This window comes from Diadema antillarum, unplaced genomic scaffold, assembly GCF_040938485.1.
Source record: "Diadema antillarum isolate AM-2024a unplaced genomic scaffold, OU_Dant_1.0 scf00000106, whole genome shotgun sequence".
Taxonomy (NCBI): domain Eukaryota; kingdom Metazoa; phylum Echinodermata; class Echinoidea; order Diadematoida; family Diadematidae; genus Diadema; species Diadema antillarum.
In genome coordinates, this window is record NW_027270995.1 from 676,206 (window position 1) to 701,530 (window position 25,325).

A 25,325-nucleotide genomic window follows, 5' to 3' on the forward strand; every position below is an offset into this window, starting at 1 on the left:
ATTTTATTACGATCGCTTTGTTTTACTTTGTTTTTGGATGATTCAGTCATTGCAAATCCGATTTTCATCAAATAAACTTTGAATTCCTCATAAAATGGTATGCTCTCTACTCTTTCATAAGTGTTTTCTTGGTATCTCGCAAAAAGTTAAAAGTCCAGTTCTCATCTCCACCAATACTGTACCATCCCTTTAAAGTCCATGATGATATCTATTGAAGTGCCCTGGGACACAGATTTGAACTTTCAGTTTTGTTTCTGATGTCTCGTGTGTGTCATTTCTTGATATAGTGTGAGAAAAACAATTTATTATTAAACAAATCCACTGTAGATAGAGATTGTTTCACTATCTACGATATAGTCTGCATCAAAGTGGATGGTAGCATTTATCTCTTTCATCTCATCATACTTGACACTAACAGGACTATTAAAAAGGGAAAATACTGGCAAATAATTCAATTAATATGCATATTTGTGCATATTGATAATATAAGAAACTGTGCCTTCTGAATACAGTCAACCTCACCTACAATTTTGTAAATAAGTACTTCTGTACTCATTTTGCTTCAACATACAGAATTAGAGGTTCTATAAAGGTTTTACTGTATATTACAAATGTATGTGCAATTTCACAATTATTAGGAATGCTTCATTATTCAGTACGTGCATTAGAATTCTACATTGTTAACTGTAATGCAGGGCTTGAGATTAGCAGTGACCCAGTGGCCTGGGACCACCAAAACTTGATTTTGGGCCACCAGATCTCTAAAAGGCTATCTGATGGTGGTCCAGTCGGGCAGCTAGAATTTAAAATGAATCTTTACCGGGTATATTCCTTTTCTTTTGGGCCGCTACATTTCCTTTTTAGGCCGTCTACATGTAAATGTCAAATTCAAAGATTTCAGTGTCTGGTCGGGCTGCAGGAGAAAAAAAAAGTTATTGTTAAACCCTGCATGATGTCTCGCATTGCATTCTAAAATTTTCTCTTCTGTGGCTTGCTCAATTCATTTGATGTCTTGTTGGATTTTGTTTTCTTTGTCCTGCACAGTATCTATTGCTGTTGTACTTTATTATACATTTCATACATGTACTTTGGTACAATGTACTGATAAGTGGATGATATGATACCTAGCGAGCAAGATATTGCCTTGAAAGCAGCAGCTGGCCAAAAAATTGCTGGTCATGCCGACATACAAATGTTAAAAATTACAAGTAGTGACCTTTAGCATATAGCGATGAAGTGACTGTATCCAGCCATCCAGCATTTGAAAGTTATACTGTGGTGTTGTGATGCAGCTACTTAGTATATGTATAAAAAGAATGGAGAGAGAGAGAGAAAAAAAAACAGGCTTTTTAATACATACATTGTAATTATGTATACATTCAATATATACAGTTGTTGTTGTTGTTGTTGTTTTCAGAAGAGATTCGTTACATTACTGGCTTCGTTCCAGCCTGTAATAGTGTAAATAAGGAAGTGGACAAGTGCTACATGACATGATCTTGATAAACTACACTGTAGCCGTTGCCTAGTTTTGAACGTGAAGACAAAATGCAGTTCATCGTTTCTGTAATTTATTACAATTTCGATGTTTCTTTCCTGTGGCCCATAGTAACGAAGCATTTCATTCACCTTCTCCCTCCCATTAAGTTTCATCAATAGGCAGAAATCACTTATAATTGAGTATATGAATATAAGAACGACCCAAGTCTAATTTTTGGCCAAATTCAGTTTGACATGGGAAATTGTAGCTTATGCATGGACTCATCTTGTGTGTAAATGATAAATCCTAATTACCCCCGGAAGTGCCTGAAATGAATGAGTTAAATCTTATATTAATGTAAGAATGAAGGACATGGGTCATTCTTACATTCATATAATAGCACCCTCTCTCATCCTTCTCCCATCTCTATAGCAGAATATCATGTATCAGTGATCAAAGAACGACCCAAGTCCATATGAATCAAAGAACGACCCAAGTCCACCACACAAAATGGCCTCTACACAATTAATGTAAATGTTAATTGTCATAATAATATGTGTTCTAATTTGTATATACAATGTTGCCTTCCCATCACAGTTAAATAGAATATTATTGGACAAATAAAAAAGATATGAAGTTTTTTTTAGTTTACTCGAAATGATCTTCCATGGACTTGGGTCATTCTTATATTCATATACTCAATTGTTGCTAGGTTTGGCTAGCCTCAGGTAAAGCTTTGAGGTTGTTAGGGCAACTTTTGTGAACAGAGCATGCATACAATTTGAATACAATAACATTACAGAACCGGTTTATTACACATTGTATACAACTGATGGCTCGTTTTAGGATGAGAAGGTAAGAAAGTACTGACAGTAGCAACTTGCTAGGGTACTTCTGTGTACATGCATACAAAATACAAAATTGTAGGTGCCTTCTTGTCCCAAGTACTGTGGCAAGGTGATTATCTAGTAAACTACATGTAGTGAAGACTCGTTTCACCTTGATGTCCTACATTATATATATTTAAAACAAGGTACTCTACTGTAGATGAGGTGCAATATTAAAAAATCACCTTCTCACCACAATTTCAGGCTTCTGTAGTCTGAGCATGTGTTTGTTGATTGAGAGACAAACATATTTTTTATGACTTTAGTTCCACAGAAAGTAGTTCTTAGAATGTCCCCTCAGACATCTGCAGGGATGATATACAAAAAAGAAAAGGGGGGGGGGGAGGGAAGAGTTGGGCGTGTTTTTGATAGTGCCTCGAGAGGTACGTGTAATTTTAGAAATGACCATGTCAGATTTGCAGGTACAAGTACTGTATATGCAGGCCCAAGGATAAATGTACAGAACAAGACTTCATTTTCCAACATTAATGCAAAATATCCACCAGTTGGGAGCAATGCTGATATGCTTGTGAGGTGGTATCATTTACAGCCCAACAGAGATTGTTTTGTCTTTTAATTGTCTCTGTGTAGTGTTTGATTAGTTCCATGTTACAACTATCACAGGCCCGTAGCCAGGATTTTTCAAGGGGGGGTGCGGTCACTAAAAAAACGGACCTTCGGTACCAATACCAATGATGACACACACACACACAATTATATATATATATATATATATATATATATATATATATATATATATATTCTTTGGACGGCCGAACTACAAAAGTTGTATAAGAATTTGCGCGCAAAGCGCGCCGCAAATTGTGAATTTTGACTGTTTTAATGACGTTTTAAAGTCTCGAGGAAATTTGTATTTTTGTCTGTTGCATGCAATCGCGTTACGGTATTTCATCTAGGAAATAGTAAAAACTCATTTTGCCAGGAAGTTGCAAAGTTTAATTGTGTTCGAGACTCTGGGCGCGTAGCGCGCCGCAAAATTGAGAATAGTGATTTTCCTGGTGTTGTTTTAACTTTTATTTTTTCTATTGTATACCCGCGTTAGCAGGCCTGAAGCCAGGATTTTTAAAGGAAGGGGGGATTGCGTTAATTAACAAAACGGTCCTTTGATACTGTCCCGGGAGGGGTAGCGACAATTAAAAGGTGGACACCATGCTCATACATGGACTTTCAAAATGGCCCCTAAACGAGTAATGATCATATGATTTTTTCGGGCCTTAAAAACAAGTATTCCTTAAATGTTTCCTGCACCCTAAAGAAGTACTTCATCATGATTGAACAATATACCATTTTCCCAAATTTCGGCCTTTTTGATACCCTTTGATTATATACGCTCGTACGTCACACTTTCCATCTAATCCGTAAGAAAAAACGACCCCTATTACGCGTTTTCTATAGCGAGTATGGTCACGGTGTCCACCTTTCAGTTGGAGTTTTCCATCCCATTGGATGCTGTTTGGAAGATGAAACATTCACTTTACTATACAGTATATCAGCCGTTGGTATGCGAGTTTGTCAAAAACGAAAATAAATAAGAAAATTTTTAAAACAAAATGAATTGTAAATGTGAACCATTTATTATTTTGCCTCCTTTTGGTAGGATATTTCCAGCATTTCCGAACTTTCAAATAATCATTTTAGATTTAATAATATTAAAGGTAGTAGATCCGATTTGCAAACATCTCCAATATCAGTCAAATGTCATATTAACCATCATGCTAAGAAGGTTTTCTTTGTGAAATTTGGAGGTCAGTGAAATTCAAAAATTAAACATCCGTTAGCCATTGGAAGAAGTTGAGTGCAAATTCAGACCTCAGGCTTAGTGCTCAGATGTTTTCCTATTTGATTTGATCTGTCTTACTGTGCACACTAAGATACATACTGGAATGGTTATTTCTTATTTATTAAATTATAGTAGCATATTTGGTTACTAGCTGTCTCTAGGCATTTTCGAATTTGGGCTGCAAAGAGATCCACTACCTTTAAGTTAGAAGAGAGATAAGTAAATAATGATAAAATAAACAAACAAAAAAGAATGAGTTTCTTTTGTAATACTATCTGACAAACTTTTTACTTTACCATTTTACTTCATAGCTCAGCACTTTCCATTCTCTCTCATACCCTCTTACCCATTACATTTAAATGAAATACAACTAAAATGAGTTTGCGTGCCTGCATAATACTCTTTGGAAATTATAAGTGAAAATGTTCTTAGGTTTTGGCTCACTTTAAAATGAGAACCAATAGAACTGTCACAACATGAGAAAATGTATAAGTAATAATTAACACTACATTTCCGAATTTGGCCTGCAGAGAAATCCGCTGCCTGTAAGTTAGAAAAGAGATGAGTAAATAATGATAAAATAAACAACAAAAAAGAATGAGTTTCTACCGCCGTATCCAGAACAGAGCCTGAAACGGTGCAGGCTCAAGAAATCGTTTGTACTAATACTAGGTGTTTCAAAAAACATTTCCCACTTTTGATCATAAATATTTCAAAAACTATTCATTCGATAAAACTGTCATTGATATGAGTAATAGCTGGATAGTGTACAATTTGGTTGAAGGTAATTTGCACGTGAAAGCATAAATCAGTTTCATTAAATCTAAGATTGATTTTGAAGTAAGGTTTCAGATTTTGGTCAAATTTTAACCCTCTGTACAAAAATTGAACTTCGCACAGGAACCAATAATGTGTATGTGAGTGTGTGCTGACAATGGCCCTGAACAATGGACATGCCTGAACCACCTGTTAACTAGGCGTCAGTCTGGCGCTCCCTGGCACATGAATGCTTAATCAATAATCATATGGATTGCCCTGGGCACTGCTAGTCTGAATTCATGCACGGTAAAGTGCTTGCAAACACCACATTTCATTCCAGCTGGCAATCATTTTCAAATTTTGCTTCTGACATATCACTAAATTTGGGATATAAATAAGCATGAATGATCTAAAGTTCCTCATTTTAATACAACTGTCTACTAATTAAATAGTCTGACAAAATTTTTGCTTTTTCGATAAAAAGAGATCATTTTTGGTAAAGAGTTTAGCAGCATTTATCATTGGGGCGATTTGTTTCAGAGTAGATTTATCAAAGGCTTCATATACACAAGTGTATATATACTCTAATTGATTTTCTTTACTTCCTGTCACCACGTTTACGATAGAACAGAAGGTATTCATTGTAATTTTGTTTTTCAGAAGTAGGGAGAGCACTGTCGCCACTCAATGACAGTATCGACAGGCGTTTGACTTTACACAGATACTGCCAGAGGCTGAATAAAGACTAGCTGTGATAGTGGAATTTCTCATGAATGAATAATGAAGCATTCAAACCCTGACCATTGTTCAAGACCATTGTCAGGGTGTTAACGACACACTCCCATACACACCCATTGACCCCTGTGCAAAGTGAAATTTTGTACAGAGGGTTGAAAATAGAGCAAAGTCTGGAACCTAACTGTGAAATTAATCATGGATTTCATGAAACTTATTTATGCTGTCATATCTAAACCACCTTCAACCAAATTGTACACTATTCAGCTATCACTCATATCAATGACAGTGTTATTTGATATACAGTTTTTGAATTATTACGAATCAAAAGTGGGAAATGTTTTTTGAAACACCTAGTACGTCTTGAAGTACTGTGTGATACTGTTGACTCAGACTTCTACAAAGCTGTAAGTGAGAATTTTAACCCAATCCGGCTCATTACCTGTGTTTTTTATGAAAAATATGAATAAAGAATGTAAATTAAATAACGATGCATTTTGTAATATTATCTGACAAACTTTTTACTTTACCATTTTACTTCATAGCTCAGCATTCTCTCTCATACCCTCTTACAAATTACATTTACATGAAATACAACTAAATTGAGTTTGCGTGCCTGCATAATACTCTTTGGAAATTATAAGTGAGAATGTTCTTAGGTTTTGGCTCACTTCAAAATGAGAACCAATCGAACTGTCACAACATGAGAAAATGTATAACTAATAATCAACAATATATTGAGACAGGCAAGTAATCATCCAAAATAGAAAATGATGATTACATAACAGGAGTTAGAGGGGAGCATTTGCCGGTCCTTTGAATGTGCACTAAGTCTTGTGCAGTGTGATCTTCGCTTAGTCTTTTTCTAGTCTTTAAGCATTGTTTGAAGTTCCAGTCTTTCTGGCGAACAATTTCACCACCCTCTCGTTATCAACGTCAAAGTTGTAATGGATATGCATGAGTGCCAAAGCAGACAGCCTGTCTTGTGTCATGCTGGCCCTCAGATAGGTGTGCAGTCTGCGTAAGGCACTGGCGCTTCTCTCGCATTTGCAGTTGGTTGTGGGGATGGTGCAGCATATTTTTAGCAATGTAAAAACATTTGGAAACATGTCTGCATCACACTGTTTTATTGTTTCCGCTGCAGTAGACGGACGTTCATTGGGGGGTTTTGTTTGGTACTTGTGCTTCCATCGGAACAACTCCTGCGGAAACACTTCCGCTGATGGCATATCCTCAGCATAGGTGTCTATGACTTCATCCAGGGAATGGGATGGTGAATCGTCATCACACAAGACTGACGGGATAAGGCCGAGGATTCTGGAAGACACTACAGAAAGGGGTGAAAACTGGCTCTCCAGCTCATTGTTGATGTGGGCCAGAAATGGTACAGCCACGTTTCTTCGAAAGTGTTCTTCAGGCGAAGACGCGGGCGCGTTACTTCGCATGGATTGACGACCAACAGTTCTCGGCATTGATGGCTCGACGTTGACGTCGGCAGCCATCTTGGTTGCTTGTCCATATGTGTGGGCAAATTCCTCGTCCATTGATTGGGTCAGTGCAGCATATGTCGACCTTACCTCCGAAACTTCGACGTTGGCCTTGATTATGTCCATGGTACGACCTTGGAGCTTTACAGTAAGCCCAGCAAGATGGGATAAGAATGTGTACACCACGTTGAAGGTCACAATAAACTCAAACGAAGTTAAACTGTTGAGCAGTGATGAGGCATCTGCTTTACTCTTCGGACTCCAGGAAGTTCCCGAGAAATCTTGTCCACATGCATCCATGTTTGCTCCATGTGCAATGTTCTCAAGTGCAGTAATGATGAAGACATACGCCTTGGAGAAATGTGTGTAGGCCTCATGTCGTGCAGCCCATCTTGTCTTGCAGAGATCAAGCAATGCTTTCTTTTGTTTTGATCCTTCTGGGTGTGCTTTCGAAAAGATGGATTGCAAGAGACCTTCACGCTTAGGGCTTCCGTGGAAGAACAGACAACATTCTTAAAGTCTGGAAATGGTGTTCCGTATTACCGGAAGCGCGCATGAGTGGGCAATCACCAAATTCAGACAGTGTCCATTACAGTGGACGTACACCGCTCTGGGAGATTGCTGTTTGATGATGCGCTGGACTCCAACATTATCACTCGACATATTGGCAGCTCCGTCGTATCCTTGCCCACGGACTTTGGTGACATCAAGGTTTGTCTCTTTCAGAAAGTCCAGGATAGATCTAGCGATTAACTCACCTGTAATTCTTGGTACATGGAGAAATGCTAGAAACTCTTCTCGAATGTTTTTGTGCTTGTCTACAAATTGTACGCACAATGCAAGTTCTTCTCTCCCATGGCTTGTCACTTCATCGGCGAGGATACTGAAGAACTCTGCAGATCTGATTTCCTCAAGCAAGTCATGACGAATGATGTCGTGCCCGATAATGTCAATGATTTCATTTTGGATAGATGGTGATGTGTACTTTGCATTTTTCTTTCCAATGCCCATGTCAGAAAGGTGTCTTTGGAGAATTTTGTCGTGTTCAGCTATCACCTGGAGCACAGCTAGGAAGTTTCCGGGATTGCTCGCATATTGATATTGCTCATATTCTCCTCTTTGTTCTGTCTTGAGTCGGACGTTTCTTTCTTTGTCACCTCTCAGTGCAATGCACTGGCGTCCGCAAAAGAGGACTGCTTCCGCAACAGACTTTACTATGTGGCGATTTCTTTCAATGTTTTTGCGCTTATTGCTGTCCAAGAGAACGTCTACCTTCTGATGTGGCTTCTCCACCGATTCAAGTATTGTAGACGAGGCAATCATTGCATCACGATGATATTTTGTCTTTTGGTGCTCCTTTGCTTTTTCATCCAGCCTGTGAAACATCGTGAAAGGTCTATTTACGAATGCTCCCTTGTTGCGGCGATCTGATATGGGTACCATCAATGCACAGTGGATGCAGAATGCAGCGTCGAGCAAGGAACTATAAACCATCCACTTATAGTCTTGCAAATACCGCTGCTTGAACTGACGATTGCACTGATGCAAGAATCTCGAAGGGAAAACATAATCAGAGGATGGTAGGAAGTGATTTGTCAGAAGATGAATCCTGTCACAATCGTTTAGGGATCTGAGCCTGTCGAAGATTTCTTCGTTGTCCGATGTAGCATTTAAGAATTCCCCGATATCATCAGTTTTACTTTTGTGAGAGAATGTTCTATCGACTGTTGGACAAGCTGTTATACCTAGCTCCTGAGAACAAGAGGAACCAGCAACATCAGGAACATCCAATGAACAAGATGATGTAGCAACATCATGAACATCCGATGGTTGGTGTTCAGATTGCTTTCCCCCAGTTTTCAGTTCATTGACTGCTTCACTTGACACTGAGTTACCATCTGCAGTGGATTCATCATCGGTTGCACTTCATGTTTTCTTGACAATCCATCCATCTAAAGACTTGCAACTTTTGGCAGCTCTCTTTCGTTTGCGTTCTTCTTCCTCTCTACGTCCCATGATTACATCATCAGTTTCCGGGCAGCCTTGTATATAATGCGTATAAACACATACCAACCCAGAAATAATAAAAATTAATATGTAAGATACCTACTCAATGGCTATTGATTAACATGTATTATACTAAACATTTGAACTTTCTAAGACATGACATCATTAAATCATCAATGATTCAAGTGAAACATTTTCTCACCACAAAAAGGTCACAAGAGCTGTGCTAATATCGCTTACATGACATTCATGCGTAGGTATCAGTTGCCATTATAGTATTTTAGAAGTGCATCATCTTTAAAAAAAAGACAGACTTTTTAAGTTTCCTCCCCCAGCAAATAAGGACAACAGAGAAAGCTGTTGACAAATGAAAATCTGTGTCTCTTTTTTTCCACGTATGTAGGTTAAACTTAAAGTTTGGTCATGATACCCGTAGGGAAGGGCGGGCCGGTTAGTTGTGCCACCCCCTCTAAAATCAATCTGGTGAATATCTCCAGGCATTTGCTACCATCACTTCTTAGATATAATGGTATAGACTACATATTTCTGGATATAAGCTCCTGGCCCCTATTTTGAGGTTCGAAAACCTGACAAAATATGATTTAGTTTTATTAAAAAGTGAATTCTCAGAAAACCAGTAATTTTTTCTTATTCTATAACTAAAGAAATTAATACAGTCATACTTATACTTAGCCTCTGAACTCCGTACCCATGACATTTGCAGAGCTCTAATGCGAAGCAAATTTCTCAATTAAATTGCTTACAAACCTCGATTGTCATTGAATATATATATATATATATATATATATATATATATATATATATATAAACACTAAACAAAAAGTAAGTTCCCCCTAAAACAAACATCTATATTTTATGAATCAGGAACCTTTGAGGAAATCTGAATACAGGATCATGTACCTGTATTTCTCAGCTACCTTTCATGTGAAATTCAGTGGATATCACTTGGTCACGCTTGAGTAAGCATGACTTAAAGTCAAAATGGTCACTTTTTGAAGTTCACAAGCCCAATTTTGCAACTTTGATTTGGTGATATCGGAACAAATTTCAATTTTCCAGGATAAAAAGGCATGTAACGTATAATTTATGTGCTTCTTATCGTACCATGTGACTTCTGCACAAAATTTCACGGTTGAGTGAACACGGGGTGAAAATTACAAAAATGGCCGATTTGACATGCTTCTCGTGGTAATTTCTATGAATTGAGATTGAATTCGTGTGTCGAACAGTTTTTACACACAATTCACGTAATTTCACGGTTGAATGAGCACATTAAAAACAAAGAAAAATAACAATTTAAATTGTGCAGTCAGAATTGCGATAATTTTGCGCACTGAAATCAACTGTATGATGCTTTTTTATATTGTGCTTATACCCAAACCCATATCAGTGACCACCTGACATTTCAGTCATGCTTCAATAAGCACGTGAGGCTGGAAACCCCCTTTTTTTAACCTACATAATGAAAAATTGGCAGTTTGGCCATAATCCCCATGGTAAGTTCATGTGAAGAGGAGGAATTTATGCTTTTGAAAGCTAACAATGGCTTTTGCATGCAATGTGGTTCATTTTACGGTTGAATGACCACATTATGAAACAATGATTTATCTTATTAAAATCATCCAGCAGGTGTTGCATTGATCTTCTGCATTTAAAATCAACTGAGAAACATTTCATTATTGCGTTTAGGACCGATATAAATGTCTCAGTGATCCTTGGCATTCCTTCAAAATTTTACACGTCAAAGGGTACATGGTGCCGGAAACCCTCCTTATAATCCATGGCTACCTTTGATTAAATATTGAAGTATTCGTGGGGAAATTGGTCTGCCTTTAGTTTGAAGAAATCCCCTTGTTGGAGCAGAGATGAGAAATTATGCAAATTAAATCTTCGGGCCTTTGTTCTCGCTACTGAATAGTAATTTTGGCATTAAGTTGTTGATCTTTGTAACGTTATGAAGTCATGCATTAACTCAAAGGGAAAATAAATGCAATTAATCATTGACATGGTACCAAATTTCACTTTTGTTCAACATGAATATCCTCCCGTGCTGCACATATGCATGGAGAGTCTGGAGACAGATATTGATTGTGGTGAGATACATGTAGTGGCCTTTGTTGTTCATGTGGTGTTGATGATTGTGATGGTGACGATAGTTGCTTAAAATGTTGATTGACTATTATGCGATCATTATAGCAATATAACACAGATTGGGGAGCATCTGCACTCACTTTTTAGGCTCTATCCACTAACACCGCTGTACACGTCTTCAAAACCAACCAAATGTAAATCTTATGGGAATTTCAGCCACGAAAATGGTTTTGACCTGCACACTTTGCTCATCTTATGTGCTCACTGAAGCATGTCACAATGTCATTTTTTATCGAAATGTTATTTTTTAATTGAAATCAGAGCAATTTCCCAACATTTCAACTTAAACATACAAAACAATGAATATTTTTTATTACATAGGGTAAAAAAGGGTTTTCCAGCCCCACATGCTCATTGAACCATGACTAAAATGTCATGTGATCACTGTATGCACAGTGGTATTAAACACAATACAAAAAGTATTAAAACAATTGATTTCAGTGCGCAAAATTATAGCAATTCTTTCTGCACAATTTGAATTGTTATTTTTCTCTGTTCTTAATGTGCTCATTCAACCGTGAAATTACGTGAATTGTGTGTAAAAATTGTTCAACGCACGAATTCAATCTCAATTGATAGAAATTACCACGAGAAACATGTCAAATAGGCCATTTTGGTAATTTTCACCCCGTGTTCACTCAACCGTGAAATTTTGTGCAGAAGTCACATGGTACGATAAGAAGCACATAAATTATACGTTGCATGCCTTTTTATCCCGGAAAATTGAAATTTGTTCCAATATCACCAAATCAAAGTTGCAAAATTGGGCTTGTGAACTTCAAAAAGTGACCATTTTGACTTTAAGTCATGCTCACTCAAGCGTGACTAAGTGATATCCACTGAATTTCACATGAAAGGTAGCCGAGAAATAAAGCTACACGATCCTGCATTCAGATTTCCTCAGAGGTTCCCGATTCATAAATTACAGAGGTTTGTTTTAGGGGGAACTTACTTTTTGTTTAGTGTTTATATAGTAATGTGTGTGGTCCGCGTGTTGGTTCCGATACAGAAGAGAATGTCAAGTCACACTTTTTCCAAGTTTTGACAGATAAATGAACATAAACCCAGCCAACGATGTATTCAGTGAGAGTTTTCAATGCAGTCTTTCATTCATTAGCAAAAACTTGGAAGAATACAATTGGACATTGTTCTCTTCAAGCGCATTGTACTTAGCAATGCATGAAACCAGTGATGCAAATGAGGTATCGTTGGAAAAAGAGTTGTTCTTTATGATTAATATACTTATAAATCTCTATCATTTATGACTTATGGATACTTACTCTCTAAAAATGGATTACCTTTATTTTGATACGCACTGTATGTTGTTCTTCAATTTTTACTAGGTACCATTTTTCAAAGTTTTAACCCCTGGGCCCAAGGTGACCTTGAGTAAAAAGTGGTATAACTAACCCGCCCTTCCACTACACTCAACAGCATGCAACACCAGAAATCGCTTAGATTATGCACGGAGATCGTACAGTTACTTGATAGATGATCTTTTCTCAAATGTTGGTACTAGCAAAAGGGCTAGAAAAAGCAGCTATTATAATTCGTTAGGCATGCATAATGGCCCAATGAGTGTTACAAGAGAATTGGAGTAAGACAGGCCTTTCATTTTGTTTTATCTCTCCTGATCGTAAGAAATGCTAATTCATGACCACCTTTTCACAATTTGATTGGAGCATGCATTCATAATGGAAAATAGTTGACATAATAATCTATCCCCAGGCATTATCATGCCAACATGTACTTATATATACATGTACTATATCTTTGTGAGACGTAGATATAAAATGTCTCAGGTTTTCGATTATAGTAATTTCGAGGAAATTTCTTTAATTTTTATCATATATGTAAACTTGAGGCTATTAGATTTTCATCCACTTACGTCTGTTCCTGTGAAAAAATGCAAGTGTCAACCTCAATGTCATCCACGAATCGCACGTACTCGGGCGGCCAGTGGAAAAAAAAAACACCGGTCACATGCGCCAAGGGCCATGGCATGCAGTGCCAATATAATAATAGCTCGCACAAATTGATACATATTAACATTTGTGTTTGTATGCATGGGGACGATCCGATGGTTCATACAACAAAAGGGTTTCGTACAATTATTTTTAACATTGTTAAACGTACTCTTCCACATTTACGTAGCATATAATGTGTCTTTATATTTATTTGGATTGTTATCTTGAGAATTGCTAAAAACCGTTATTATGAAAAAGTGGACCTTTCAGAATTTGGGGGGGTGCGTACGCACCCCATGCACCCCCCCTGGCTACGGGCCTGCTATCATTGGAGAAGAATGAATTCTTGAGCTTACTCTGTGCTCCTGTCATAATTTTGACCTACCAAAATCTGACTTGTCAGTTTAATGTCACATTTTTGTTCTGTGTTTAAATTGTTGCCTTTCAGGAGGAAGGAAGTGGCATGCAGACGTGGGAGAGGAGCATTGCAGTGGGGACTTCCTGTTTCCCAAACTTGGAAATGTTCTAGCCAGCTTCCAGACCTACTTACATCGATCAGTAGGGCCCATGTACAGTACAACATACCTCCCCAGGCATACTGTATAACACAGAATTGGACCATTGTCATAGTCTAGGTCTAGTCACAGGCAAGATATCTGTGGAGAGAACATGAAAGACATTTGAAGTTAACAACCCTTGATGTCAACACTGAATCAGCTGACAAGGAGAAACATTATGCCAAAGACGCCCACAAATGCCATGAGGATTAATCCTTTGGGGTAACTTGACTCCTGTTTGGATTCATCGGAGGAACTGTGTATCGCCATGACGACTGATAACACTGATATCGGAGATTCCACCAATGCACTGCGGAAGACACCATCGCGGGAGCTGGAGTTGGAATACCCGACACCGCAGGAGAATGGCAACAGTGCTCCTCCTGAGTCCAGGGATCGCGTCCAGAGTGACAGCTCTGAGACCACGAAGGTGGAGGAGAGTGGTGGGACCGGTTGCTTCACCTGCATCAAGGAAGGCCGCTTCACCACATTCGATGTGGTCTTCATCCTCGGTGGGATGATCATGTACGTTGCCGACCTGGTGACCGATCTCCTCGTTGGGGTGCAGTATTTCCGCGGCGACTATTTCTTGTGGGGCATCATGACCTTCATCTTCGTGCTCTTGCCATCCCTCGTCCTCCAGTATTTTAGCTTCCGGTGGTTTGTGTCGGACTTAGAGGAAGATTCCAACCACCAGAACAAAGGCTTTGGAAAAAAGTTGCTGTGCTGGTGTGATTGGCTAGCCACACATGTTCTCCAGCTTGGTGCGCTGAAAAGGTAAGAGCAAAAAGGAGAGTTAAACTATTCTTCACTCCAGCCCCATATCATATCATTTTTTTTTTGCATTTTTTTCCTCTGCCCAGTAGGATAAGGAGGTACATAGTATTTGAGTTTTTGATCCTTCAAAGGTCACTATTAAACATACTTTAGATATCAGTTTGTGACCAAGAATGTGGCTTAAAATAAGTGAAGAGTTTGTTTGCAAAAACCGATAAGTCCATTTTTGAAGATTTTGAAGTACGATCTCTGCCATAAAGTACAAAATAATACCTTTTAAATGATACATTGGTCACTACATATAAAGGTCCATTTTTGAAGTTATGGTCAAAAGAAGCAACAATTTTCTTATTATTCTCTTTATTTTTCTTGACCTTTAATCGCAAATATCTCCATTCGGCAAATATGGACTTATCGGTTTTTGCAAACAAACTCTTCAAGTCCAGTCATAATACTTGATTTACCAGATGGAAATAGATTTACAGATCCTCTGTGCAGAGTGTGTAGGGTAATCTTTAGTGGTCATGGTAGTGAGCTTCATCAGATTGTCAATGAGTTCCTTCAAAGGCACATTATATTCTGTAGCTTGTGGCAGATATAGTGATGTACAGTGTACATCCACATGAGAAGCGGAGGTATCCAATTCAACTTTCTGCAGCATTTGAATTTTTCCAGTCTTGTCTACTGTGCCAGATCTTTCTTTCACAATTGACATTACAATTTTTGGCACACAAATGATATTTACTTCAAAGACAGAAATGCACCATCCCAGCATTACAACTACATTGTATTCCAAGTTTTTTTTTTTGTAGCATTAGGCCTTTGATACTGAAGTGAAAGTGAAGAGTCTTTTAGCTAGACTAGGCACAAGCCAGAGGTTCAGAAAAGATTTATAGGAACTTGCATTGCAGCGGATTACAACTGACTGCAGCTGTGTCTAGTGCGTGGCTAGTCAGAGGATTATAATTGCACTGATTGCCATCAATCACAACTCTGTTTCGTTTGATGCTTAATATTCAAGTTACATGCTCTAGAAAAGCTGTGATTACTTTTGAAAGAGCCCACGTACAATGTACATTGATGGATCTATAATTGCAAACTTACTTGTCATTGCTGAGCACATTTGCAATTTCTTTGATGGTATAAAAAGAGAGCAACAGAATATCTGCATTTTTCACATATTCTATTATCAGACAGCTTCACGGCTGTGGTCATTACATGGTACAGATTCTTTCTATATCCCAACATCTTTGTCTTTTGCATCTTCACATTTTCTTATACATTTTTTGTGTACCCCCCGTCCTCTTCCTGCTCCCCTCAAGGTACTGGCGCACCCTCAAGTTTGGCCTGCGGAGCCGCAAGGAGAAGAAGTACTACCGGATGATGATCTATGAGTACCGGGACATTACCATGCTGCGCCTCCTCGAGGCCTTCATGGAGTCGGCTCCACAGCTGGTTCTCCAGGTGTACATCATGGTTGAGACAGAGGAACTCTACTGGCTCACAGGTCAGCAGTGATCGAGATCCACACCCCTTTTCACTTAGAACTCTCTTTCCCACACAAATGACTTACTGTGTACGCCATATACCATATTTAGTGAATATTTAAGTTTGTGTGAAATTGGGACTTCCAGACGATTTTGCGAGTGGTCAAATTTGCGATGGAGGAGTACTGTACTGAATGGAGAATGAAATGTGTGCGTCACATTGATATTGGGATCACAGTCATTTAATATTTTTGTATGTCTTTAATTTGATGTGTCTATAAGAGCCCCCAACTCACAAAATTTGCAGATAAAAACCTCGCAAAAGATTTGGCATATGCAGTAGATTTGCCTGAGACATTTCCTTTTCAAGGATGCTGTATTTGCAGTATGGCTATCAATGGCTTTAATCGCCACAAATTTTGCGAGGTGAACAGTATTCACAATAATATTGCCTCTTGTTAGGCAAACATGTTGGATATTGTTAGCAAGTTGAGGATATCGTTTTCTTTTCTCTGGAAAAGGATGGTACTTGTTTCTTTGATATTCTGTTACTGCAGTACTGCGTGCAAAATTGTCTGGCAAGTACCAATTTGTGAAAAATAGTCTCCTACATGATACTACGTGTAGTTATACAGTACAGTGCACTCCCGTTATGATGAAGTGAATATTCATGTCCCAAAAGTATTATCTGTATATCTTTGTAAATACTTTCTTTGTTTGGGTATAACAAAATTTCCATAAAAGAAACTGCAGGTCCAGAGGATGTTGTTACAATGAGAGTTGCCTGTATTCATGTACTAGGTGTTTCAAAAAACATTTCCCACTTTTGATCATAAATATTTCAAAAACTATTCATTCGATAAAACTGTCATTGATATGAGTAATAGCTGGATAGTGTACAATTTGGTTGGAGGCAATTTGCACGTGAAAGCATAAATCAGTTTCATTAAATCTAAGATTAATTTTGAAGTAAGGTTTCAGATTTTGGTCAAATTTTAACCCTCTGTACAAAAATTGAACCTTGCACAGGAACCAATGATGTGTATGTGAGTGTGTGCTGACAATGGCCCTGAACAATGGACATGCCTGAACCACCTGTTGACTAGGCAGTCAGTCTGGTGCTCCCTGGCACATGAATGCTTAATCAATAATTCATGTGGATTGCCCTGGGCACTGCTAGTCTGAATTCATGCACGGTAAAGTGCTTGCAAACACCACATTTCATTCCAGCTGGCAATCATTTTCAAATTTTGCTTCTGACATATCACTAAATTTGGGATATAAATAAGCATGAATGATCTAAAGTTCCTCATTTTGGTACAACTGTCTGCTAATTGAATAGATTGACAAATTTTTCGCTTTTTCGATAAAAAGATATCATTTTTGGTAAAGAGTTCAGCAGCATTTATCATTGGGGCGATTTGTTTCAGAGTAGATTTATTTAAGGCTCCATATACACAAGTGTATATATACTCTAATTGATTTTCTTTACTTCCTCACCACGTTTACGATGGAACAGAAGGTATTCATCGTGATTTTGTTTTTCAGAAGTAGGGAGAGCACTGACGCGACTCAACGACAGTATCGACTGGCGTTTGACTTTACACAGATACTGCCAGAGGCTGAATAAAGACTAGCTGTGATGGTGGAATTTCTCATGAATGAATAATGAAGCATTCAAACCCTGGCCATTGTTCAGGACCATTGTCAGGGTGTTAACCACACACTCCCATACACTCCCATTGACCCCTGTGCAAAGTGAAATTTTGTACAGAGGGTTGAAAATAGAGCAAAGTCTGGAAACTAACTGTGAAATTAACTATGGATTTCATGAAACTTATTTATGCTTTCATATCTAAACCACCTTCAACCAAATTGTACAATATTCAGCTATCACTCATATCAATGGCAGTGTTATCCGATATATAGTTTTTGAATTATTAAGAATCAAAAGTGGGAAATGTTTTTTGAAACACCTAGTACAATGCCTGAAGAAAAATTTGTTAATACTCCAGTTTTGATTTAAATCTTTGAATCATTTGCATCATTCAACTCATTTGTCTGTACTGAAAATGGGGGAACATGATGCCCAGTTGTATTGATGATTAATAGATTCACTCAGTTTGCTGTGCTTTTTGTTCTACAGCTGCCTCTGCTCTGGTTTCGCTGTCATCGCTGGCATGGGCCTTGGAAGCGTACCACAAAGCTCTGCGAGATTCCCGCACCGACCGGAAGAACATCACCTACGTTGCTGTGGCATTGCGTATGGCTTGGAGGCTCTTTACGATTACATCCCGCGTCATCGCCATGGCCCTCTTTGCCGCCATCTACGAGTGGTGGGTGTTTGTAGTAGCCGGCGCCCACTGGTTGGTCATCACGGTGTGGCTGGTCTGGCAGGAGACGACCTTCTGCGACACTAAATTTGAGGAGGTCCTCTTTGACTGTGTCATGGGCTTCATCCACATCTTCTGTTTCTTCAATGTCAAGGAGGGCGCCACGCGATACCGCGCCCTGCTCTTCTACACCGTCATCTTTGTGGAGAATACCGTCATGTTCGGGCTGTGGTACAGCTACCAGGACTCGCGGGAGCAGATGTACGGCCTGCCGGCGCTCGTGTTCGTCTGGGGTGGCTTCTTCCTGGGCATCTTCCTCATGGCCTTCTACTACCGGTTTTGTCACCCCAACGGGCAGCTGCCGTACTGCATCTCACCCACCTGTGGCGGGGAGAGTCCAGACACTGAACCATCAGACGAAATAGATGGTGCCATCAGCCTGAGAGCTACTCAAACACCTCAAATGAGTGTATCGGAGCTGCCTCCATCCAGAGTCAACCTTTTCTCGTACAAATGCCGCAGAAAAGTTCATCCTCATCTCCTTCTTGGGCCTAAACACAAGATTGTGAGCAGCATAGTCCTCAAACCTCCCCGCTCAACTCAAGTACCTGCCCCCAAGACACAGCCTGAAATCATAGACACATATGCAGTACGCTTGGTAAATGGCGAAGTCACAACGCAAACTGTCTCCGAGAACACATTGTAAAGCCATTACCATTGTGGCGCTCATCGGCCAATTACTGTTTGCTTTTGTCAAACTTACTGCCGCGCACAGCAAGTGCGATGCCTAAATCACTGGTCTGAAATGAGTTCACAGATGTGCCAGTGTTGATGAGCGTTTGAATTTGTGATTCAGATGCCTTCAAGCACGAGAAATAACAGCCAAGAGAATTGAGACATGCTGCGAAAAGATATGACCGTGGATGTGTCTACATGCACCTCTTATACTGTGAGTAAATGACTGTTCCGGACTGCTGTCATAATGTCTAAATGTTATCACATGTCAAGTTCTGATGTTAATTCTACTACTGCCCACCTGTGTTGTTAGCGTAAATATAACCATAACATTTTAGTATTGTTTATCAACATATGGTATATGTGTCATATTTTTGTGGAATTCCCAAAGAAACTATGGAATTGGTGTCTTGTTTGTGTGTGTGTGAATGAGATTTTTGTGTCAGCCATATATTGCTGACCTTCTACCACAGAAACAGATGCCAGTCTTTGTGTCAAGTATACCTTTAATGCTGTCTTGCTATATTGAAGCTTATATTCTACCTGTGATTCATGAGCAAAGAATTTAATTAGAGTCGGCACAGACATAGCTGAATATAGTGGGCTATCCAGCGATCTTCTCAGATGGAAATGAAGAAACAAACAAACAAACAGACACAAAGAATAATAGGGGCTTTTGGTCATGTGGAAGACATCCTTGTGTTTACGAGCACTGAAGATAATAAATTATGATTCTCTTGAAGTGTCAATGACGGACAAGTAATTCTTATGGAACACACACAATATGGTCAATATCGCTTTCTTAACAGTAAATTAATGTACAATGTATATGTAATGTATACTATGTAGAAAATTGTGGGTGTTTGTCTGTGTGTGGGCAGTAAAGTGTACATGCTGCCTATCATCTCCTAGCCATCGACAATGACTGCAGGAGACTGCTGATATTATCTAATTCCTCATAGGGTTTTGTACATCATATGACTATCATCTTCCGTGGTGCCATATTAACCTGTTTAATATTTTGACAGGTACAAAGTAAATCTTAGTCTTAAACACCTACAACACGTTGTTTAAAAAGGGATTTTTGAGGGTGTGCTTTTTTTTTTGGGGGGGGGGGGGCACACAATTTGATATCAAATATTTCATATGTACAAGATTGTATGTATGAAATGATAAGTTGACTGGTAGTCATTGCTATTTGAAACATACTTCTGTGGTAGTGGCATATTTTGTTATGATTATTTGATGGAATGTTCTGTTATACTGAGTATGAATACTCAAAGAGAGAACAGCTCTTGTTTTAAGGGGCCTGTTTCATAAAGATGGAACTATAAATGTAAGTTACAGTCAATCAGAAATTGCGTTTCATAAACAACTTTACAATATATCGCAAGTAACACTCAATCTACTGAAAGTCAAACTTGATTTGTCTTGAAATCAAATGTGGATATTAAAAAGAGGACTTGCACTCAGTATTGAACTTACGCTTGATCCAACAAGTTACGCTTAATAAATCAATTGTAAGATCAATTGCAACTCTTTACAACACAGGCCCTTGATCACATATTGGTTGGTCATGATACATCGTATGTACTTGTAGGATTCTCCCCTGAGGAGAAAGGCATTTACTGTGGAGAGTGGGAGAGCATTATTGTATCAGGAAGCAGTACATTTGTACCTACTCCAGGAGGTTAACACTACAAATAAACTGTGGCCTTGTTGATCTGTGAACACTGCCAGTGCAGACAATTCCATATTGAAATGAATGTACTCCCAGAGTTCTTTGACTTTAATACCTGTTTGAAGCATGGCATTGGGGATGGCTTTTGTCATGGGGAATTTATCAACTGAATGTTCTAACCTTAGGTAGTAACAAGTAAGAAATTTTATGCCACTGCGCTTTGTATCTTTGGAGTCATAACCTTCTTCGATAGCATGAGCTGTCCTTTGGGGCAGAACATTCTGTATGTTGCCGACACCATGAATCATTCATATCGATGTTGCATTTCTTGATGCATTGATTTGATTTGATCATACACATGATTTCTTTGCTGCTTCAGAAAAAAAAAAAATCAAACTCATTGTAATCTATGTTCAGTAACACAAAACCATGAATACCTCAGGATATGCCATCATAAATACGAGGCTGAACAACAGAAGTTACAACTACACACATATTATGCAAGATATTATTTCAGCTGAAGCAATGTGCTTGCACAAATGTGTATTATCTATTTGCTTGTTTAGACTATCAGGGTCCTGTTCTGAATATCTAGTTTCACGGGTGTAACATTTCATATATCACCAAGCTCTCTTTGAAATTGAATTAGTCTTGTAGATCACTATACACTTGTACTTTCCACACTGTAAATTTAGTTTGTTCTATGTCAAACCGTTTAGCAAAAAATTTTGGGATGGAGTGAATGGTAATGAAACAATATTGTACTGACATTTATTTTGGAAAAATGTGCTGTCTGTGTGCGTTTAGTTGGTCCTATAAGTTAATACTCTTCAAACTCATTGTATTACAACTGTTTATGTCTTGTGGCGGTATTCCTCTGCTTATATTTCAGATTTGGCAAATGTTTAAAGGCATTTTGACTTTTCATGGCAAAACAACACAGAAAGAAAGAAAGAAAGAAAGGAAGGAATGAAAGAAAAATAAACAGAGTGAGATCTACGATGTGCTTCGCTTTCCAATTCCCCAGCATATTATGATTCTGTAAACAGCGATTAGTTATGTTTGAGTTCTTGAGTTAATGATTATCAGACTCGCACAGTGTATCTTGCACAATTATCAGGGCATCGAACATGGGGCTGTTTTCATCTACATACTAATACAACACATGGATATCCTGAGTTAAGCAAACAACTTGACAGCATTGTTCAAAGAACTCAACCTCTCAGATGTCAAGGCAGGTACAATGTACAAAGTACATGGACTGCTTGACTTGTAATGCGTTACCCATAAGCTGCAGTTAGATAGAGAATAGGCGAACATACATGTTACTGGGAAGGATTACAGTGTACAGTATTAAAGATGTCAACTCTATTTCTTGGATTAACCAGTCACCAGTTAATCTAGTCTGTGGCATAGTTTGTCTGCCGTGTTTTTAAAATCCGTCTCGCTCTTGTGTTTGTGTCCAGGAAGGTCAGTTTACATGATCATGAGAAGTGTGCAGTCTCTCGTTGTCTGAGTAAGTCATTGATTCACATACATGTACTGTATATGACGAAACTTCATTTCTGTGTTCAATGTCAGGAGGAAGAAAGTGGTATTTAGATATGGTAGAAGAGTGTTGCAGTGGGGACTTCTTGTTTCCGAAACAAGATTGCTCCAACTAGCTAGCAGACCTCTTGAGATCAATTATTGATGGCCTGAAGATACAATGTACAACACAACTCTTTGGGCATACAACACAAAAAATGGACAGAAGTCATTGTCTACGTCTAGTCTCAGGCAAGTCATGTTCGAGAACATGAAATGCATGTTCAAGGAAAATTGCAGTTGTCAACCCTGAACCAGCTGATAGCAGGGAGAAACATCATGCCAGAGTCAGTCCCTAGTTTCTAATTGGATCAATGGTAGAGGGTTTACTGACTTCTGTTTACCGGTATATGAGCCTGGCATTGCCATAACGATGGATACCACTGATATTGGGGATACTGCCAATGCACTGCACAAGACGCCATTTTGGGAGTTGGAGTTGGAGTTGGAGTGTCCGCCACAGCAGGAGAATGGCAACAGCTGCTGTGAGACCACAAAGGGGAAGGAGGGCGATGGGTCCAGGTGCCTCGTCTGCATCAAGGAAGACCACTTCACCATATTCAACATCACCTTCATGCTCAGCGGGATGATCCTTTATGTTGCAGACATAGTGACCGATCTCCTCGTCGGGGTGCAGTATTTCCGCAGCGACCATTACTTGTGGAGCATCATGACCTTCATCTTCGTGCTCATCCCATCCCTCGTCCTCCAGTATTTCAGCTTCCGGTGGTTCGTCTCCGACTTGGAGAAAGATTCCGACCACAAGGACAAAGGCCTGGCAGGGGGGCTGGTGTGCTGGTGTGATTGGCTAGCTACGCATGTTCTCCAGCTTGGTGCACTGAAAAGGTAAGAGCAAAAAGGGAGTAAAGCTATTCTTCACTACATCCCAACATAATATTTGTTTGTTGTTGTATTTTTTTTTGTTTTTTGTTTTGCCTCTGCCCCACAGGATGCAGGAGGCATTAAATGTTTTGACTTTTGTGGTCATTCAAAGGAATTACTAAAAGTTACCTTGGATGTCATTTTGTTACCATGAACTTAGCCTGAAATAAATACAGTGGTAATATTTGTTGGAATGGATGGAATTCAATTGGAAACTACCCTGTGTGCAGAGAAATGTTGGTATAATCTTGTAATCGGTTGTCAAGATGAATGAGCGTCATCATAACGTAAATTAGTTTCATCGAAGTGGCCTTTACTTATATGGCACATACCTGTATAGTGATTGCAGTAGAAGCAGCTTTAACTTCTTGCAGCAGTCAAATTGGTACACCATTGCTTACGATGAGAGAGAGAGAGAGAGAGAGAGAGGCACATTGAACCAGTTAGACAGTGCAAAGTGGTTTGCAGCATCATGGTTTCCTTACAGTTGTATATATATCGTTACAAAAAAATCAAAAGTCTGGGAGCTAGACTAGGTACAAGCCAAAGGTTTGGATTACAACTGAATACAACTGTGTCTAGTGTATGGCTAGTCGTAGGACTCGAATGCTTTTAATCCCATCAATCACAACTCTATTTCATATGATGCTTAAGCCTGTGGTTACTTTTTAAAGTGTCTGTGTATTTCATGAAATGGATGGTCCTGATATTACAAGTGACTTGTTACTGCTGCATGCGCAGTTGTTTTTTTTCATACCAACTGTGACATTGTGTACATGTATTTAATACACATCTACTGTATATCTACATTAATACAACTGGCCTGTCTCTCAAAAGTATGCTATTCTTAAGGCTACGCCGAAGAAACCCGAGAGCATATAAGCACAAAGAAACTAAAAACAGTCACTTACCGCACGCACCCTCCGCACGCCTGCGCACATGCACCCAGCCTGCGGGAGACCGCCATTGAATCATCCTCTTTTACCGCTCGCGACTCCCAGAGCGCTGAAGTGCCTTGCTAGTCACTCCGTGGTTCTACCTTGCTTCCTTGCTACTTCGTGTTCTGACTTCAACCCCTGACTGACTAAGGCAGTTTCGGCAGCACAAAGGTCAGACCCACCCTTTTTCTTTCGGTAGCTTTAAATAACCCCTGCCCAGCCCCAAGATCGGACATCCCTTCCGGGCAGCGGCACCACTCCTCCCGTGGCAGGAACCATGGGCGTGGATCTTCCTGCCTCGGTACCCGCCCCGCCGGCAAACAGCGCGGCGGCTTTTGATACGCAGCCCTGAATGCTTGGGTGGGCGGACGCTTGTCAGCCTTCGTCCCTGCCTAGCGCAAGATCACAGAGGACCCCTTTGTGTTGGCGGTCGTACGGAATGGCTATTCCATAGACCTCATTCAGGACCTCCCCGAAGGGGCCCTCTGCCTCCCCTCCCCTTCCCTGAAGCCGGCGTAATGCCAGGCTCTTGACAGGGAAGTCTCTTCCCTGCTCGAGAAGGGAGCAATCCAGGAGACCCCAGACCATCTGCGCCTGTTCCTCTCTCCCCCTTTTCCTTGTCCCCAAGCATTCAGGCGAATACGGCATGACCCTCAACCTCAAACGTATCAATCATTTCATCTTTGCTCAATCCTTCCGTATGGAGACCCTCGCTTTGATACTGCCCCTTTTCCGCCCCTGAGACTGGATGGTGTTGATCGCCCTGAAGGACGCGTACCTTCATGTTCCCATCTTACTAGGTTTCACGTTGGGGGGCAAAACCTGTTGGTACAAAGCACTCCCCTTTGGTCTCAAGTCCACTCCGCAGCTGTTCACGCGTCTAGTCTCCACCGTGATTGGCTTCCTCTTGGAGCACGGTCTACGCATTTACTCCTACCTCGACGATTGGCTGCTAGTAGCTGCCTCGCCACAGCTCCTCAATCACCAGCTGCACTTCCTCCTTAAAGGTGCATGGTCCTGGTGTTTTAGTCAAATGCGTACGCAAAGGGCACG

At 39.6% G+C, this 25,325-nt stretch overlaps 2 protein-coding genes across 2 annotated transcripts in view; one reads left to right on the forward strand and one right to left on the reverse strand.

Annotated features, from left to right (window-relative positions):
- LOC139719160 (XK-related protein 6-like) overlaps positions 1–19,550 on the forward strand; it is a 30,856-nt gene extending 11,306 nt beyond the window's left edge. Inside the window, exons 2-4 of the mRNA XM_071630594.1 lie at positions 13,744–14,629; positions 15,952–16,136; positions 18,263–19,550. Of these exons, the coding sequence (XP_071486695.1) occupies positions 14,121–14,629; positions 15,952–16,136; positions 18,263–19,155 (1,587 nt within the window). The 5' untranslated portion in view covers positions 13,744–14,120 and the 3' untranslated portion in view covers positions 19,156–19,550. The remainder of the gene's footprint in view (positions 1–13,743; positions 14,630–15,951; positions 16,137–18,262) is intronic.
- Positions 6,535–7,449, reverse strand: LOC139719173 (52 kDa repressor of the inhibitor of the protein kinase-like). Its single transcript, XM_071630605.1, has one exon. It carries the CDS (start codon positions 7,447–7,449, stop codon positions 6,535–6,537), a length of 915 nt encoding a protein of 304 aa, XP_071486706.1.
- Positions 19,551–25,325: the final 5,775 nt, after the last annotated feature.

Coding starts and splice junctions, on each gene's coding strand:
- LOC139719173 (XM_071630605.1), bottom strand. CDS start 7,449: ATGGATGCATGTGGACAAGATTTCTCGGGAACTTCCTGGAGTCCGAAG.